We start from the raw sequence: 16,758 nt of genomic DNA on the forward strand, positions 1-16,758 counted from the left end.
CAACTTAGCTAATAATCTCTCTTAAATTCTGAACAGATTTCTCAATCTTACTTGTTTATTACTTATGACGAGTGATATTTTGTCAAAATAGCTTTTCATTAGCCTAGTGATACTTAATGGACAATGAACAAATATTTTTTTCCGTATGTGTTTTAAATCATTTCTAATAAGACGTTCATTTTAATCCAAACATTCAGTGGCGGCGATTAGGAGGAGCGGGAAGTGGAGGATGCAGTTACCCAGCCACATTTTGCCACTTTTTGCCCCCGCACTATGGCCTCTTTATGCTAAGCCTTTTCTACCAAGAAAACGTATATTCAGGGGTGCCCACAGGGGGGATTATGGCGCAGGCTGCGCCATCGAGATTTTTTGGGGAATTTTTTCCCTTCAAATATTGTAAAATCGAACATTTATATATTTTTCCAAAATACAGGTAAAAATTTTACACCTTAAATTCACCATATTTAATCCATTAGATGAAGAAAAGAAAGCGTTTAAGGTCATTATTGAAGGTGCGGGGGGGGGGGGGGTAAATATCCAACTCTCATATATTAGGCCTTAATTGACACGTGGGTTCTAAGGGGAATTCTGAATTAAACGTTGGCGGGGACAGTATTCAACTGTAAGTCTTAGATTATGGCGGGTATTTTTGTTAGAGGGGCATTGAGCATTAAGGTATCCAATTCTTGTGTATTACTATTGTCTTAGAATGTTGCAGAAATTCTGGTGTGGAGACTGAGAATTAATTTTTTGTTGGAGGCAATATCCAGTATTCAATATCAACAGTAAGTCTAAAATTGGCATGGACATTTTTGTGGTAGGATTGAGTATTAAATTTACAGGGGGAGATAGGAAGCTCTTGATAAAGTGTTAAATCTTAGATTGTCAAGGGATTTCTGTAGTGAAGAGAGAGTTTGAACATTAAATTTTGGAGACTGTATTTAGCGATATGGTATCCACACGTTTTCGACCCCGAACGTGCCTAAGAAAGCATTGACACCCCGTTAAATTAATATTCTTGAAAGCCTCCAAATAAATGGATGTAAAAATGTTCTTGCTTGCTTCGCTCGCAATAATGTGTTTGTTACAACAATGCGTGTTTGGCGCATTACTGAGGTGGATGTGAATTGTTATGCTATAGCTGCATTACAAGACAAGAGCGATATTCTCCATATTCATTGGTAACATCACTTCTTAAAATATAGTGCTTAGTGTTGGTATACTGCTTATTTTAAAGCAGGTGCATCATTTGTAATAAAAAGCTAAGGAAAAAGTTACTTTCGGTGTAGGGATTACGATATAGTTTCAGGGCGCAAATTATATGATTGGGGGGGGGGGGGATGACATGGACGTGATTTTTGTGGGGATGCGCCATTGGCCTTGGGGGGGATGGGCACCCCTGCGTATATTGTCCTTGCCCCTCAAATGTTGGCTCCCAATCGCTGCTACTACAAACATTCAGATAGATTTGTCAGTTGTACAAACCTTGTAAGCTAAGAAAAGTGACCCCCAAGGAGTAAGAAAACTCTTTCAGTCGAAAACTCATACGATGAAAATATTATGCTCAGGAACATGCATTTAAATTACGAGAAACTTCACGATTGTCTACCATCGCACTTTCTATCATTGTCGCCGAATACATAAAATCAAATATGTGCCTTGTATTTGCAACACAAGCTTAAACCTAATTCACATTTATTTCACTGTATTAACATGTATGAAAGAATGTGATTAGAATGTATGGCTGGGGTATGGCTGCGCATGTGTAAACACTTCCTTGAAAAAATTGTGTCCATCAGAGACAAAACGAAAGGAAATGGAACAAGATGCGAGAATAGATTAGAAAAGAATAAAGAGAAAAACAAAGAAAGGAAAAAGAAGTAAGAGGAAAATCGGTAGTGTAAGAGAGAGGGGGATACATACGTCTTACGTACACTTACATGGTCTTACATTTATACTGCCCACCCTAATCTATCACTATGGAGCTTCTGCCCACCCGGTCGAAAATTTCTGGCGCCGCCCCTGGGTGGATGCAAGCCGATCCTGAAAACTCTCCCTTCCGGCGCATGACGTCATCATCGTTGCAGAAGAGGACTGCAGGGAGTCCGTTCGCTTAACAGTGAAGCGTTCTTCGTGAAACAAAATTCAACTACAGACTCAATATAACTTCAAAACACGCGGAATAACCATAACCATGGTATACTGAGCCAGGCACGTATCCAAGGAGAGGTCTTAGTGGACTCGAGCCAGGCACGTATCCAGAGGGGGGGCTTAGGGGGCTCGAGCCCCCCCCGAAAGTTTTAGGTTTACACTAGATAAAATGAGGTTTTTTGTTTCTTGTGGCGTGAAATAAAATAATGTGACAATAATTTAAGGAGATAAATAATTATCGAGGCAAGACGGAGAATATTCCGTAACCCTGTTATTGATAATAGCACGTATCCAAGATGGGGCACAGGGGGCTCGACCCTCTCCCCAGGAAATTTTTCAGTTTACGTTAGATAAAATTAGGTTTAAGGCTTCTTGAATAATGTGAAAATAATTTAAGGAGAGAGATAATTATCGAGGCAAGAGTGAGAATGTTTTATACCCCTGCTATTGTTAATAGCACGTATCCAAGGTGAGGATGAGGTGGCTCGGCCCACCCCCCCCCCCCCTCAGGAAATTTTTCAATTTACACTAGATAAAATTAGACTTTTGGCGTTTTAAATAATGTGAAGATAATAAATTTATAAATCTGAGAGAAATAATTATCGAAACAAGACGGAGAGTGTTCTATAACCTTATTATTGTCAATAGCATGTATCCAAGGTGGGAATCAGAAGGCTCGAGCCCCCCCCTTCAAGAATTTTTTCTGTTTGCACTAGATAAAATTAGGATTTTGGCTTCTTGAATAATGTGATGATAATTTGGGAGAAATAATTATCGAGACAAGACGGAGAATGTTCTATAACCCTGTTATTGTTAATAGCACGTATCCAAGGTGGGGTTGAGGTGGCTAAACACTTGTGACTGCTAAGGCCTGAATCTGAACAATTTGGTGGGTTTCGGCTTTTATAAGAGCTGCAAACATGGGAGGACAAGACACGTTAGTGGTGTTCAGGCTCGAATCAGAGATACATATTCGAGAGATGTCTGCGTCCAGTTCGCATCCCACAATTTGAATCTCGCTTGTCGAGTGGACTGTCCATCCCGTGCATGTGTAACAGCTTCGTAAAAACACTCAGACACCATAGATATTTTTATGCCTGATGAGGAGAAATGGACAAACACACATACTGAGATGGTTCCGGCACACAATGTTAATGCATGGAAACAGAAGAGTGGAGTGGTAAAAAATGTTCCGATTTCACGTTCTGATTAAAATGACAGCCTTACAGTGGCGACGATTTAAGGGATAGTTGCTCCCCATTTTTTTTGCCTCATGTCTACCAAGGGAAAGTAAACTTCCCTTGCACCGCCCTCGGCCACCCCCCCCTCCCCCGTTTTGGAACCCAATTGCCACCACTGGTCTTAAACATACAATTGTGTGGTTCTTACTATACCCCTTAAAAAATGGTGTTGAGCCCCCCCCCCGAAAGGAATTCCTGGATACGTGCCTGACTCGAGCCCCCCCCCCCCCCGAAAGTTTTCGTTTTACACTAGATAAAATGAGGTTTTTGGTTTCTTGTGGTGTGAAATAAGATAATGTGACGATAATTTAAGGAGAGAAATAATTATCGAGGCAATACGGAGAATGTTCTGTATCCTTGTTATTGTTAATAGTGCGTATCCAAGGTGGAAATCAAGGGGCTCAAGCCCCCCCCCTGTAGCATTTTTTTCTGTTTATACTACATAAAATTAGGATTTAGGCGTCTTGAATAATGTGATGATAATTTGAGAGAAATAATTATCGAGAAAAGACGGAGAATGTTCTATAACCCTGTTATTGTTACTAGCGCGTATCCAAGGTGGGGATCAAGTGGCTCGACCCCCCCCGAAAATGTGTCAGTTTACACAAGATAAAATTAGGTATTTTTCTTCTTGAATAATAGGCCTATGATGATAATTTAAGGAGAAATTATTGTCGAGGCAAGACGAAGAATGTTCTATAACCCTCTTATTATTAATAGCGCGTATCCAAGGTGGGAATCAGGGGGCTCGAGGCCCCCCCCCCCCACCTTCAGGATTTTTCTCTGTTTTCATTAAATAAAATTAGGATTTTGTGATGATAATTTGAGAGAAATAATTATCAAGAAAAGACGGAGAATGTTCTATAACCCTGTTATTGTTACTAGCACGTATCCAAGGTGGGAATCAGGTGGCTCGAGCCCCCCTCCCCAGGAAAGGAAATATTTTAGTTTACACTAGATAAAATTAGGTTCTTGTCTTCTTGAATAATGTGATGATAATTTAAAGAGATACAATTATCGAGGCAAGACGAAGAATGTTCTATAACCCTGTTATTGTTAATAGCACGTATCCAAGGTGGGAATCAGGGGGCTCAAGCCTCCCCCCCCCCCACACACACTTTCAGGAAATATTTCTGTTTACATTAGATAAAACTAGGATTTTTGGTTTTTGAATAATGTGACGATAATTTAAGGGGAGAAATACTTATCAAGGCAAGACGGAGAATGTTCTATAACCCTATTGTTGATAATATTGCACGTAAACGTTTCTTGAGCTTTCAGTATTGTCGCAGCAAACTTGAGCACTATGTAGAGATTTGTCAGCATTTGGAAGCTGCACAGCAAAGGTATCGCCACACGTAGAGCGATTCGTTGTAATTTTTAATCTCTGTAAGGCGCGAGAGGGAATGTTCTTCAATAAGTGGAGTCGAACTACTGGCAATATTTATAAATCATTTATCTGCGCAACGTTCTAGAATATACTGAGGATATAAATGCGCGTTAATTAGAACCATTCCTAAATATAAATTCATTGACCGAACCTTGGATCCAAGAGAAAAATGGCGTTGTCTCTGACATCATTTCCTTTTAGGCGTTGAATTCAAGGACTTGTTCATGATTCATTTGATCGTGTTAAAGGTGCTTTACTTCAGTCTGTAATACGAAATTATAAAACTTTCTGGTGAGTTCTTTTTTAAAATGTGTCCGAGATGAAGAGTGGCGTGCCAACGATTTTCGGCAGGGAGAGGGGTTACGCATACTATTTTGGTGGTCAGTCCTCATTTTGTCATATTTTCCTGTTTTTGACGTTCTTTTCTTTTTAAGGACTGTGTCAAATGGGGTAATGACCCCACCCACCCTCCCTTGGACACGTCACTGGAGATACCTAAATGAGTAAGCATTTGATCATATTGGGAGAAGAAACATTAGATGTGTTGGAAACTGAAGGGTTTTCACTGTGCAATAATTGTTTCGCGATCCATCTGTATTCTATAGAAGACTTCCTTCCACGGGGGAGGGGGGGAGGCTGCTGGAGCGTGGTACGGATTACATCACCTCCTAGATGGCCGAGATCTAGAATGTGTGGGTCCCTACACCTAAAACCTCTAAAATGTGCCTTGATGGTAAGGTACTATATGCACGGGGAACTTAGAAATAAATTTGAGGCACGAAAGAGCATATAACACAGACTGCATTAATAACCCTATATATACACATATGTATAGTACGTATACATACATATACGTAAATATACAAACACCTAAGACTGCATATATACGTGAGTCGCTTCGGTGACTGAGGGCGCCGGGTTCTTGACTCGCGATATTGCCACGGAAGTTACCGGGTTCGAATCCTGAACTGGGTAAGAGTATTTGTGTTGGGCAATCAGCCCAAGTAGGCAGAAAAGCAACGTAAAATGTGATACGTGAAAGCACACAATACATGCACATATATATTATATGTATGTGTGTGTGTGTGTGTGTGAGTGTATATATATATATATAAGAGAGAGATATATAAAATTGTTTATTTTGTTCTTCCGCCTGCAAGCCAATACCCATTCGTAACAAAATTCTTCTTTTTTAACAGGAAACCCAAAATACTTGATATTCGTTCCTTGCGTCTTTTTGTAATGATTGCTACAGCCGTAAAAGGCACAGTTAGGCATATTTTCTTTCGCAATGCACTTAGATTCTTCTCACTAGAAGTGAAACGAAGACAACAAAAAAGAAACACCAGTTCAATGGTCTACAGAAATGAACAAACACGGAAACTCCACTTGTTACCCTCTGAAAAGCACCCCCTCTCCTGGCTGTGGCCACTATGTTGACGTCAGAGCTGTGACGTATGGCTGAGAGCCATGCGCGTGCATCCACCTGTTTGTCATTCCACCATGGGTGCAACCAGATAATCGTTAGTGCTCCCTAACCTCCAAAAGAAGCGTCAGTCACTGTGTTTCTCTTTTTTACTTTGTAATGCTCCTGTGACCGAGCGTGTTGGACGGTTGACCACAAATTCTATATCGAATATTCCAAATTCGAATTCCAACCTTGATGTAATTGTTCCCTTGTGAGTGCCTCTTCATCATGAGTGCAGAGCATTTCGACACACACTATAAAATAGTCTATTATTTGAGGTTATAATATTAGCATCAGTCAATAAATAACGAGGCAGAGGATATTACAACTAAACTATGGGGACCGCTCCTCGTCGACTTCATGGAGATATGGTCAATGCCCAGCGGTATTGTGAAACGTTAAGGAAGCTCAGGAAGGCAATTAAATGGAAACGTCCCGGTCATCTTTCTCGTGGTGTCGTCCTGTTGCACGACAACGCTAAACCACACAAAGCCAACGCAACAAAGGAATGTCAGAAAAAAATTCAAGTGGAAAGTCCTGAGCCATCCCCTTCCTATTGTCCAGATCTGTCCCCATGTGACACACATCTTCTTTGAGCTCAAAAAAGCAATGCGGGGTGAGAACGGTTTCAATTGGACGTGAAGGAGTACGTGGTTCCTACGGCAGCCAAAGGAGTTCTACGAGCATGCCATTTTCCGACTGGTGTCACAATGGGATAATTGCCTAAACAGTGGCGGCAATAATTCTGAGGTTCGTTAAGTAAATATTGCGAAATATCCTCTGCCTCGTTATTTGTTGACTGAGCCTCATAGATAACTTCTTACTTTTTTTGTTTTGAATATGGATATACAGGGTGTCATTTTAATGGCGCCCACGGACCACAGATTCGCATAGAGGACATCAAGACAAACAACTTTTCTCAGTAACATTTTTCTCGTTGGTGCATCATTTCGGCGCTACAGCCGTTCAAAAAAGACCGTTTTGCCGCCTGGATGCTGGCAACCCAACACAACATTTGATCGTATCTGTGACGTAATTTCCTGCGGCCAAACTGCGCACAGCATGATTGCAAGGAACCCACAAAACTTGTGAAAAATGATAAACACAAATAAAAATGATACTACATTATTAGCTGTAAAACGAAGCGACAAACGCGTCCAGTAGACCGAACATCATAGCCTACCAGCCAGAAGATCAGCAGTCATCTCAGGGGAAGGGGAAAGTGAACCAACGATATGAGAAATGGTAAAAAATGTATTCAAAATGAAGTGTTAATATCGGATTTTGTCCCAGCCTATATGTCAAATACCAACAACAATAAATTTTATTGAACTTACAGCTTACATGTGGCTGTTTACGCCCAGCTACATGTCAAATATTTGCAAATCTCGTTGCAAGGTTGTTATCTACAGGTTTGTGTCCAGATGCCAGACAAAATTTGATATGACCACTTCCACTTGAATTCTATTTTCTTTCTACCATTTTTCGTATAGTTTGTTTACTTCCTGTTAGGTTACAGAAAGTGTTCTCTCGTTTTGTTTTACGGTACATAATGTGCCTGATTGTAGCTATGTCATTTTTCATAGAATGTGTGTTCCTGGCAACCCTGGAACGCATTGCTTCACGACGGGATATGACGTCACAAATGCAATTAAATGTTGTGTGTGGTTGCCAGCATTCAGGCGGCAAAACGGGCTTTTTTGAATGACTCTAGCGCCGAAATGATGCACCAACGAGAAAAATGTTACTGAGAAAAGTTGTTTATTTTTATGTGCTCTATACGTTTCCGTGGTCCGTGGGCGCCATTAAAATGACACCCTGTATAATGCATACATATATGTATAATACTGTTTCCTTTCAATTTTAAACTTTAACAGTTCTGTGAATTACAACAGTGAAAGTTATGATGATAGAATTTGACTTTGAGGTCTTTCATTATTCACAATGTTGAATTTGAATGCCTATTATATGCCTTAAAATATTATATATATATATATATATCAGTAACCCTATAGAACGGCCTCGGAACAGTTGAATTGGAGCAGTCAAAATCAAAGACAGTTGTGTGCTGAAGTGCAAAATGCCCAGTGTTTTGTTTCTGAATAAAAGTTCCTGTTATGTTTCATAGCTGGAATTCATATATACTGCTCAACAAAAAGAAAGTGACAGCTTAATATTTGACATTTGACTTGCAATTACTTATGAATTACGCTCTCGGTTAAGTATCGGGTGGGCTGAAAAGTTCGTAGGCTGACTCATAGATGGCGTTACTAGAATTAAATCCATGTGATTTTTACTTAGTACTAAGCTTCAAAAGATACGTATATAAATTTCACAGCTGCCGGATAATTAGTTCGTGAGATATAGCATTGTGAGTGAAGCAGCTTTTGTTATTGTGAAAAAATGGATAAAAAAGAATTTCGTGTGTTAATAAAGCATTGCTTCTTGGCGAAAAAAATACTGTTGAAGCCAAGGCTTGACTTGATAAACATTATTCGGACTCTGCACCAGGAAAATCAACCATTGAGAAGTGGTTTGCTAAATTTAAACGAGGCGAAATGAGCATCGAAGACGATGCACGCAGTGGACGCCCCAAAGAGGCTGTTACCGACGAAAACATCAAAAAAGTCCACAAAATAATTTTAAATGATCGTAAAGTGAAGTTGATCGAGATAGCTGAGACTTTAAAAATATCAAAGGGACGTGTTGGACATATTGTGCATGAATATTTGAACATGCGAAAGCTGTGTGCAAAATGGGTGCCGCGCGTGCTCACAATCGATCAAAAGCAACAACGTTTTGATGATTCGGAGCAATGTTTAGCGATATTCAACCGTAATAAACACGAATTTTTCCGTCGATATATTACAATGGATGAAACATGGCTCCATAACTACACTCCAGAGTCCAATCGACAGTCAGCCGAGTGGACTGCACGTGATGAACCGAATCCAAAGCGTGGAAAGACGCAACAGTCGGCTGGCAAGGTTATGGCATCAGTATTCTGGGATGCGCATGGTATTATATTCATCGATTACCTCAAAAAGGGCCAGACCATCAACAGCGATTATTACATAGCGTTGTTGGAGCGTTTAAAGGATGAAATCACGAAAAAACGGCCCCATTTGAAGAAGAAAAAAGTGCTGTTTCATCAAGACAATGCACCGTGTCACAAATCAATGAAAACGATGGCAAAATTATATGAATTAGACTACGAATTGCTTCCCCATCCACCATATTCTCCAGATCTGGCCCCCAGTGACTTTTTCCTGTTTGCAGACCTTAAAAGAATGCTCGCTGGAAAGAGATTTAGCACTGATGAAGAGGTAATCGCCGAAACTGAGGCCTATTTTGAGGCTAAAGAGAAATCGTACTATAAAAATGGCATCGAAAAATTGTATGACCGCTATAATCGTTGTATCGCCCTCGAAGGCAACTATATTTAATAATAAAATCGAATTTTGTCAAAAAAATATTTTTTACTATGTTAGCCTACGAACTTTTTAGCCCAACTGTTATTGAACAATTGAACATTCATTATTGAACATTTTCCATACTTTTTCCGTTTATTATTTATTTATTTACTCGTATTTACTTATTTGGAACACCTAGTAGGCTCAAAATTAATTTCATGCAATTTTGTTTTAATTTATTGATTTTCAATTTCTGTTGATGTTATTTTGTTTAATGTCTAGAGAACCATGAATTTTGATTCATAGTAAGCATAGTAACAGATATTATTGTCATTGCTGGTGTTTTTCTTGCAAGTGTATTGTAAGTTTGCTAGCTTGAAAATGAGACGTGAAGAGCTAGTAAAAGCAGTAGCTCTTCGTGATGATGGTCGTAGTGTGTGCTATATTACTAGGGAGGTAAATATAGCATGAAGTACAATTCATGAAGCTCTCAGACGGTATGATGCAACTGGTTCCTATGGTAGAAGACCGGGTTCTGGTAGGAAACGATGTACAACAGCACGGGAAGATCGTTTGATGCGTATCATAGTCTTAAATACCATCGTGCGACTTCAAATATTGTGGCACAGCATTTGAGAAATGTTCATAGAGCTGTGGTTCTTTACGAACAGTTCGTAGAAGACTGGATGAATGTGGTTTATCATCTCGGAGGCCGGCTATAGGTCCCAGGCTGTTAGCACGTCAACGGAAGCGAAGACTGGAATTTGCTAAACAACACTTACATTGGAATATGGAGCAATGGGAAAAGGTTTCATTCTCCGATGAGTCAAAATTCAACCTAAGTTCATCTGACGGGCTTGAACATGCGTATATAAGACCTAATGCGGTCGTTGCCAGATCATGTAGTACGATATGCACCATTCATAGGCCCGAATTTTGTTTTTATGCATGGCAATGCGCGTCCTCACATTGCGAATATTGTCACGGGAGTACCTGGACGAAGTTGGGATTACGCGATTAGAATGGCCAGCACAAAATCCGGACCTAAATCCGATATAGCAGGTCTCTGAAACGACATATCAGAAACCGCGCATTAGTTCCAGAAACAATTGAAGAGCTAACACGTTCGAGAAGAATGGGAGCAATTGGACCAAGAAGTGATTGCCAACCTTATTCGAAGTATGCCACGGCGGTTACAAGCTGTAATTGACGTCCGGGGAGGTAAGTAACACCGGCTACTAGACAGCTTATGTACCCCACCAGAACCAGTTAACAATATTAAGAAAGATATTGCTAAGATTTCATTTTTTATTATTTTGGTAGTTTTCTATAACTTTCATTTTTGTTCTAATTTAACTTATTAACAAGAAATGTTAATTTGTTTTCTGTTGAATATATTCAGGTTTTCTTATTTCCAATAATTTCTGCAACATTAGTTAGCCTTCGAATCAGAACTTATGCATTATCACAAAAATGCATGTGTCCGGGTTTTTTGTCCAGCAGTGTATTTTCACCCATGCAAAGTTAAAGATTAAATTAGATTTACTGAGAAGAGTTATGGTGGCATATATACTTATAATCGTACGTGCTCGTGCGTATCTATATTTCTTTACAGGAGACCAACAACGCTGAGATTTTTCTATTATGAGCTAGAAATAAATAGTTTCAAGCCATGTTCATTAGTGATCATAAGGTGGAAATGTTTGAATAAAGAGAAATAAATAGTGAAGCAAAGAAATTGAGAGAGAAAGAAGAAGCAAGAAACTAAGACGGAGAATGGAAGCAGACAAAGAGAGAAGGCGAAAAAGAAAAGGAAGAGGAAATAAGATAAAGAGAGAGGTAGATATGGAGAAAGAGCAAAGGAGAAAAAGGAGCAAGAATAAGAGAAAGCAATGAAGACAGAGAAAGAGAAAGAGGAAAAGTAGCAAGAAGCAGATAAAGCAATAGAGACAGAGAAAGAGGAAAAGGAGCAAGAAAGAGAGAAAGCAATAGAGAAAGAGAAAGGGGAAACTGAGAAAGAAGCAGATAAAACAATAGAGACAGAGAAAGAGGAAAAGGAGCAAGGAAGAGAGAAAGCAATAGAGAAAGAGAAAGGGGAAACTGAGAAAGAAGCAGATAAAACAATAGAGACAGAGAAAGAGGAAAAGGAGCAAGAAAGAGAGAAAGCAATAGAGACACAAAGAGAAAGGGAAAACGGAGCAAGAAGCAGGGAAAGAGAAGGAGGAAAAGGAGCAAGAAAGAGTAAAAGCAATACAGACAGAGAAGGGGAGAGGAAATAGAGCAAGAATCAGAGAAAGCAATAGAGACAAAGAGAAAGGGGAAACGCAGCAAGAAACACGGAAAGCAATAGAGACAGAAAGAGAAAGGGGAAACTGAGCAAGAATCAGGGAAAGCAATAGAGAAAGAGGAAAAGGAGCAAGAAAAATAGAAAGCAATAGAGACAGAGAATAACGAAAAGGGGCAAAACACAGAAAGCAATAGAGACAGCGAGAGATAGAGAGGAAATGGAGCAAGATGCAGGGAAAACAATAGAGAAAGGGAAAGGGGGAACTGAGCAAGAAACAGAGAAAGCAGTAAAAAGAATGATAAAATGGAGCAAGAAGCAGAGACAGCAGTAGAGAGACAGAGAAAGAGGAGCAAGAACCAGAGGTAGCAATAGAGACAGAGAAAGAGAAAAAGGAGCAACAAACATAGAAAGCAATAGAGACAGGAAAAGGGAAAATTGAAAAAGAACTAGAAAATAGAAAGCCAAAGAGACAGAGAAAGACGAAAAGGAGCAATTAAGAGAGAAAGCAATAGACAGAGAAAGATGAAAAGGAGCAAAAACAGAGATAGCAATAGAGACAGAGAAAGATAAAGAGGAAAAGGAGCAATAAACAGAGAAAGTAATAGACGGAGAAGGATAGGGAAAGAAGAAAAGGAGCAAGAAATAGGAAAGGCAATAAACGAAGAAAGAGAAAGAGGAAGAGGGGAGAGAAATAGAGAAATAAATAGAGAATGAGATAGAAAGAGATAAGTGAAAGGCAATGGAAGAAATTAATATAAAAGTTTTGGAGAGAGAAATTAGAGAATCAAGAGAGAGGACAAAGGTAAGGGGGCATAGAGAGAGAGAGAGAGAGAGAGAGAGAGAGAGAGAGAGAGAATAACTGAAAGAAACATAATAGAAATCAGAAGAGAAAATTGAATAAAAGAGATAAGAGGTAGGGAAAGTAAGCAGAAAGAAACAGACTTAGAGAAGAGAGGATAATCTATAGCGTAAAGAGATAATGGGAATACAAAATAAAATTAATTAATTTTAAGATATGAAATTTTCCAAATTCCAGGTGAGTCAAGCTAATCCACCAAATAACCCCGCTAATATTCAACTCACCACAAATAGATGCAGAGCTATAACAAACATTGTAGCGTTCCTGAATCCGACACCGTCGAACAACATGCCAGCCGCCGACGGCCCGATGAAGGCCCCCAGAGCGAATGTTGATGTCCACAGACCAGACACTAGTCCATACGTTTCCAGGTTGTTCGGAAAACCATAGGCTCTGGAACGAGGAATAACATGGTTCAATGTTAAATAAATACAAGTTCATTCAATTACAAAGTTCCTGTAATGTTTTCAAGGATGGAGAGGTTTAAAAAAATGTTGGATCTAATTTCGTACTTACTTATGTACATTCTTGCAATTACTTCTATTTACACTAAGTTCCCCTCCGAGTTTTTTACTTGCAGGTGGAGACAGAAAACCATGCTCTACGTCATTACCTGTCGGAGACGTTTTCAAATCTAGCTATTGCTTATGTCTCTACCTATATGCCCTACTGTGTTCTCAGAAATCTACTGAAGTCCAATGGTCTAATATATCTACAGTACAATGAAGGAACAAGAGAAAATATTATCTTCAGTGTTATATTTAATATGATGTACAGGGTGACAATTAATTAATGACCACATTTATATTGTAAGTTTTGTGGCAGTAATTTGTTTTTTCTTTTTCATTTCAGGTGAATATAAAGATCGACCTTTGCAAAATTTATTGGTGTATCATGGAAAGGTGGAGTGCACAACAGCGAGCAGCAATAGTGGAATTTTATTTCGCTAGTAATTACTCGGTGATCACTGCTCAAAGAAGATTCCGTGCAAGGTTTGGCGGGCGTGCGTGTCCTTCGAGAAATTCAATTCTGCGATATGTTGCATTCCATAGAAACAGAGCCAGTGTAACTGATGCTAGACGTACTGGTAGGCGGAGATCTGTGCGCAATGAAGAAACCTATTGAAAGGGTGAGAGTTGCAATCACAAACAGCCCAAAGAAATCTGCAAGAAGGTTGTCACAAGAAGTTGGTGTCAATAGAGAAACAGTGCGCAAAATCCTGAGAAACCATTTGCACTTGTTTCCGTACAAATTTCAGGTGCCCCATCAGTTAAAACAGACTGTTTTTCAAAAACGTTTAGCGCTTTGCAACACAATGATTGGACTTAACACTAATACGAATTTTGGAGAGAGGCTCATAATGACCAATAAAGCTCATTTTCACTTATCCGGTTATGTGAATAAGCAGAGTGTGAGAATATGGACTGGAGAAACCCTAATGAAAGCCATGAACGACCTACACATAGTTCAAAAGATACTGTATGGTGTGCATTATCGAGATCATGGATCATACGCCCATATTTTTTTGAAAACGCAAATGGTGTTATTGTAACTGTTAACGGTGATCGTCATAGACAAATGTTAAGAACATTTTTTCCCCTGAGTTACAGCGTCGAAACCCCAATTTTGAGGACATGTTTTTTTTCAACACGAAAATGCAAAACGCTGTACTAGTCGTGAAACAATGCAATTATTGCAATAGAAATTTCCCAATCATGTGATTTCGAGGTTTGGTGACATTGAATGGCCTCCTCGTTCCCAAGACTTAACTGCTGCAGATTCTTTTTATGGGGGGGGGGGGGTACTTAAAGTCTAAAGTCTATGCCACGAAACCAAACAACTTACTGGACTTGAAAAGAGCCATATCAAATGAAACACTTTCAAAAGTTATGGATCATGTGTTTGTTCGTATTCAGGAATGCATTTTACTTTTGTAGCTCTAAGTTTAACACACATAAAATTATACTCAACATAAATGTGGTTATTAATTAATTGTCACCCTGTATATTGTGATCACTGGCGTACGCAGAAGGGGGCTGATGGTGAAACAGGCACCTCCGGAATTTTGAGAAAATCAACATTTTCAAATAAATGCAGTAAAGAACTCTGAAAACACAGTGGTAAATAGAAAATCCCCCTTAAATTTTCCCCCTCCACCAATTGTCATTTTTGAGAGTGCAAAGTTTTCAAGATACGAAATATCATATTGCGTATGCCGCCCCCCAGAAAGCAGCTATATACCAGCCACCTTTACAATACCAGTCCCCCTGAAAAAAATCCTGCGTACGCCAGTAAGCGTGATTAGCTTAACACAGTAGTTGTAAATATAAACTTTTATTTCCACCTGGTTAACATTTTTTTTTAATATCTATTTCAAAATATGAACACAGTAGATGTTTTAAAACACCTATTGATCTAATGAAAACTGTAGACAGAATTTTCATCAGACTTCAATAATTCTAGATTTAAAACAGAATAATTTTATGTTAAGGCGTCAATTTTAATATATGCCGCAATTATGTATGCATTATGACAAAGTAGTTATTGAGTAGCCTGTAGGTTTTTCCGTGTTGTTTTGAGTTGTGACCGAAAGATGTATGGCTTGGGTTTTGTGTAATTTTGACAGTTGGAATTGAAGAAAGGTTGTTCGATATCAATATTATTACTCGATATTAATATCATTAGCTGATGTAGTCTTTCTTTTCAAAGTATAAAGTACATCGAACTAATATTAGGTGAAGCTGTGCTTAGTGTTGATCCTGGACAGAAAATATGCAATGTAGTGTGGATACTTATAAATGTTATGTGGACTGCATTTTGGAGACAAACGAGGTTCTGCCGCCTGGACCTGCAGCCAGGATATTCCTCTGAGTTCATGTTGTGTCGTCCGCATATGTTTGTAATTGTCCGTTCATCCGTCTCATCCTATCACCATTCATCCTCAGCTTCGCGATGAGCCAAAAATAGCTGAAAAGAAGTAAAACTAAATCATTATAATATTTTTTCAAATTGTTCCACTGTTTGTAGGAACCTTTTAAAAAATGTTATTTGCAAAAGGAGGGTGCACTACAGAAGATCCATTCATAAGAAAAATATCAATGAATGGCTTCTAATTCTAAAGGACCACTTGATTGTAGTGCAGTGCATATCACCATATTGTGTAAGTTTCCTAACATGGCACTTACTTAGTTTCAAACATAAGTGTTTATGACGAAACCGTTTTTTTATTAAAATGTGTACATATTGCGGTCTCTCTTTTCTTCATTAAATTATAGGAAATATCTCGTTTTGTGGTTTTTAAAATGTGGTTACCATACGCAGACATATCAGAACATTGAGGAAAAGAAGATGGAGCAATTATAACGAAAGGCGCAAGACAGGAAGAACCTGAATTGTCGAGAAGGCTAATGCTATCGCCGTAACGCAAAATAAAGAAAATATCCCGTGAAACGTAACATGCTATTGACTACTCTTTTCCCCGAAATTTATTGATTAAAAATTCCAACGCATCACGTGTTGGATGAATCATTTCCAGGCCTACATTGGCCTTAGTGAAGATACCCAATCTTGCACTGCCTGTCCTGAACTTCCATAGGGCTTGCAAACAAACTTTTCACAAGATACAAGCTCACCATTAGCGCCCACCCCTTCTACCAGTGGCAGTTTTTCAAAAAGGTTTTCCTGCAGGATTTTAACATTATTGGTTATTGACATTCCGTGCAGGTAAAAGTCATAATTTGATTTTTGGCTGGTCTGCTATATGATGGAATAAAACTAATTGCATATTCGCATTCTCGTCCTTTTTGAGCTATAGTGAAAGCAGTTGTAGATTCGGAATCTGCGTGTCAAGATCATTAAGAAAATTGGTCACAACGGGATTAGATTCAAAAATAGAAAGTTAGAAACAATAGATTCTAGAAGACGAAACTATGGTCATTTTAAAGAGGAC

The 16,758-nt window shown here is 39.0% G+C and overlaps 1 protein-coding gene across 1 annotated transcript in view; it reads right to left on the minus strand.

The window, feature by feature from the left end:
• The window catches only part of LOC145994143 (MFS-type transporter SLC18B1-like), a 115,429-nt gene that overhangs the window by 4,924 nt on the left and 93,747 nt on the right, over window positions 1-16,758 (minus strand). The window contains exon 10 of the mRNA XM_083130234.1: window positions 13,034-13,202. Coding sequence (XP_082986360.1) covers window positions 13,034-13,202 — 169 coding nt within the window. The remainder of the gene's footprint in view (window positions 1-13,033; window positions 13,203-16,758) is intronic.

The sequence above is a fragment of the Lepisma saccharinum genome, chromosome 10 (assembly GCF_977018435.1).
Source record: "Lepisma saccharinum chromosome 10, izLepSacc3.1, whole genome shotgun sequence".
Taxonomy (NCBI): Eukaryota; Metazoa; Arthropoda; class Insecta; order Zygentoma; family Lepismatidae; genus Lepisma; species Lepisma saccharinum.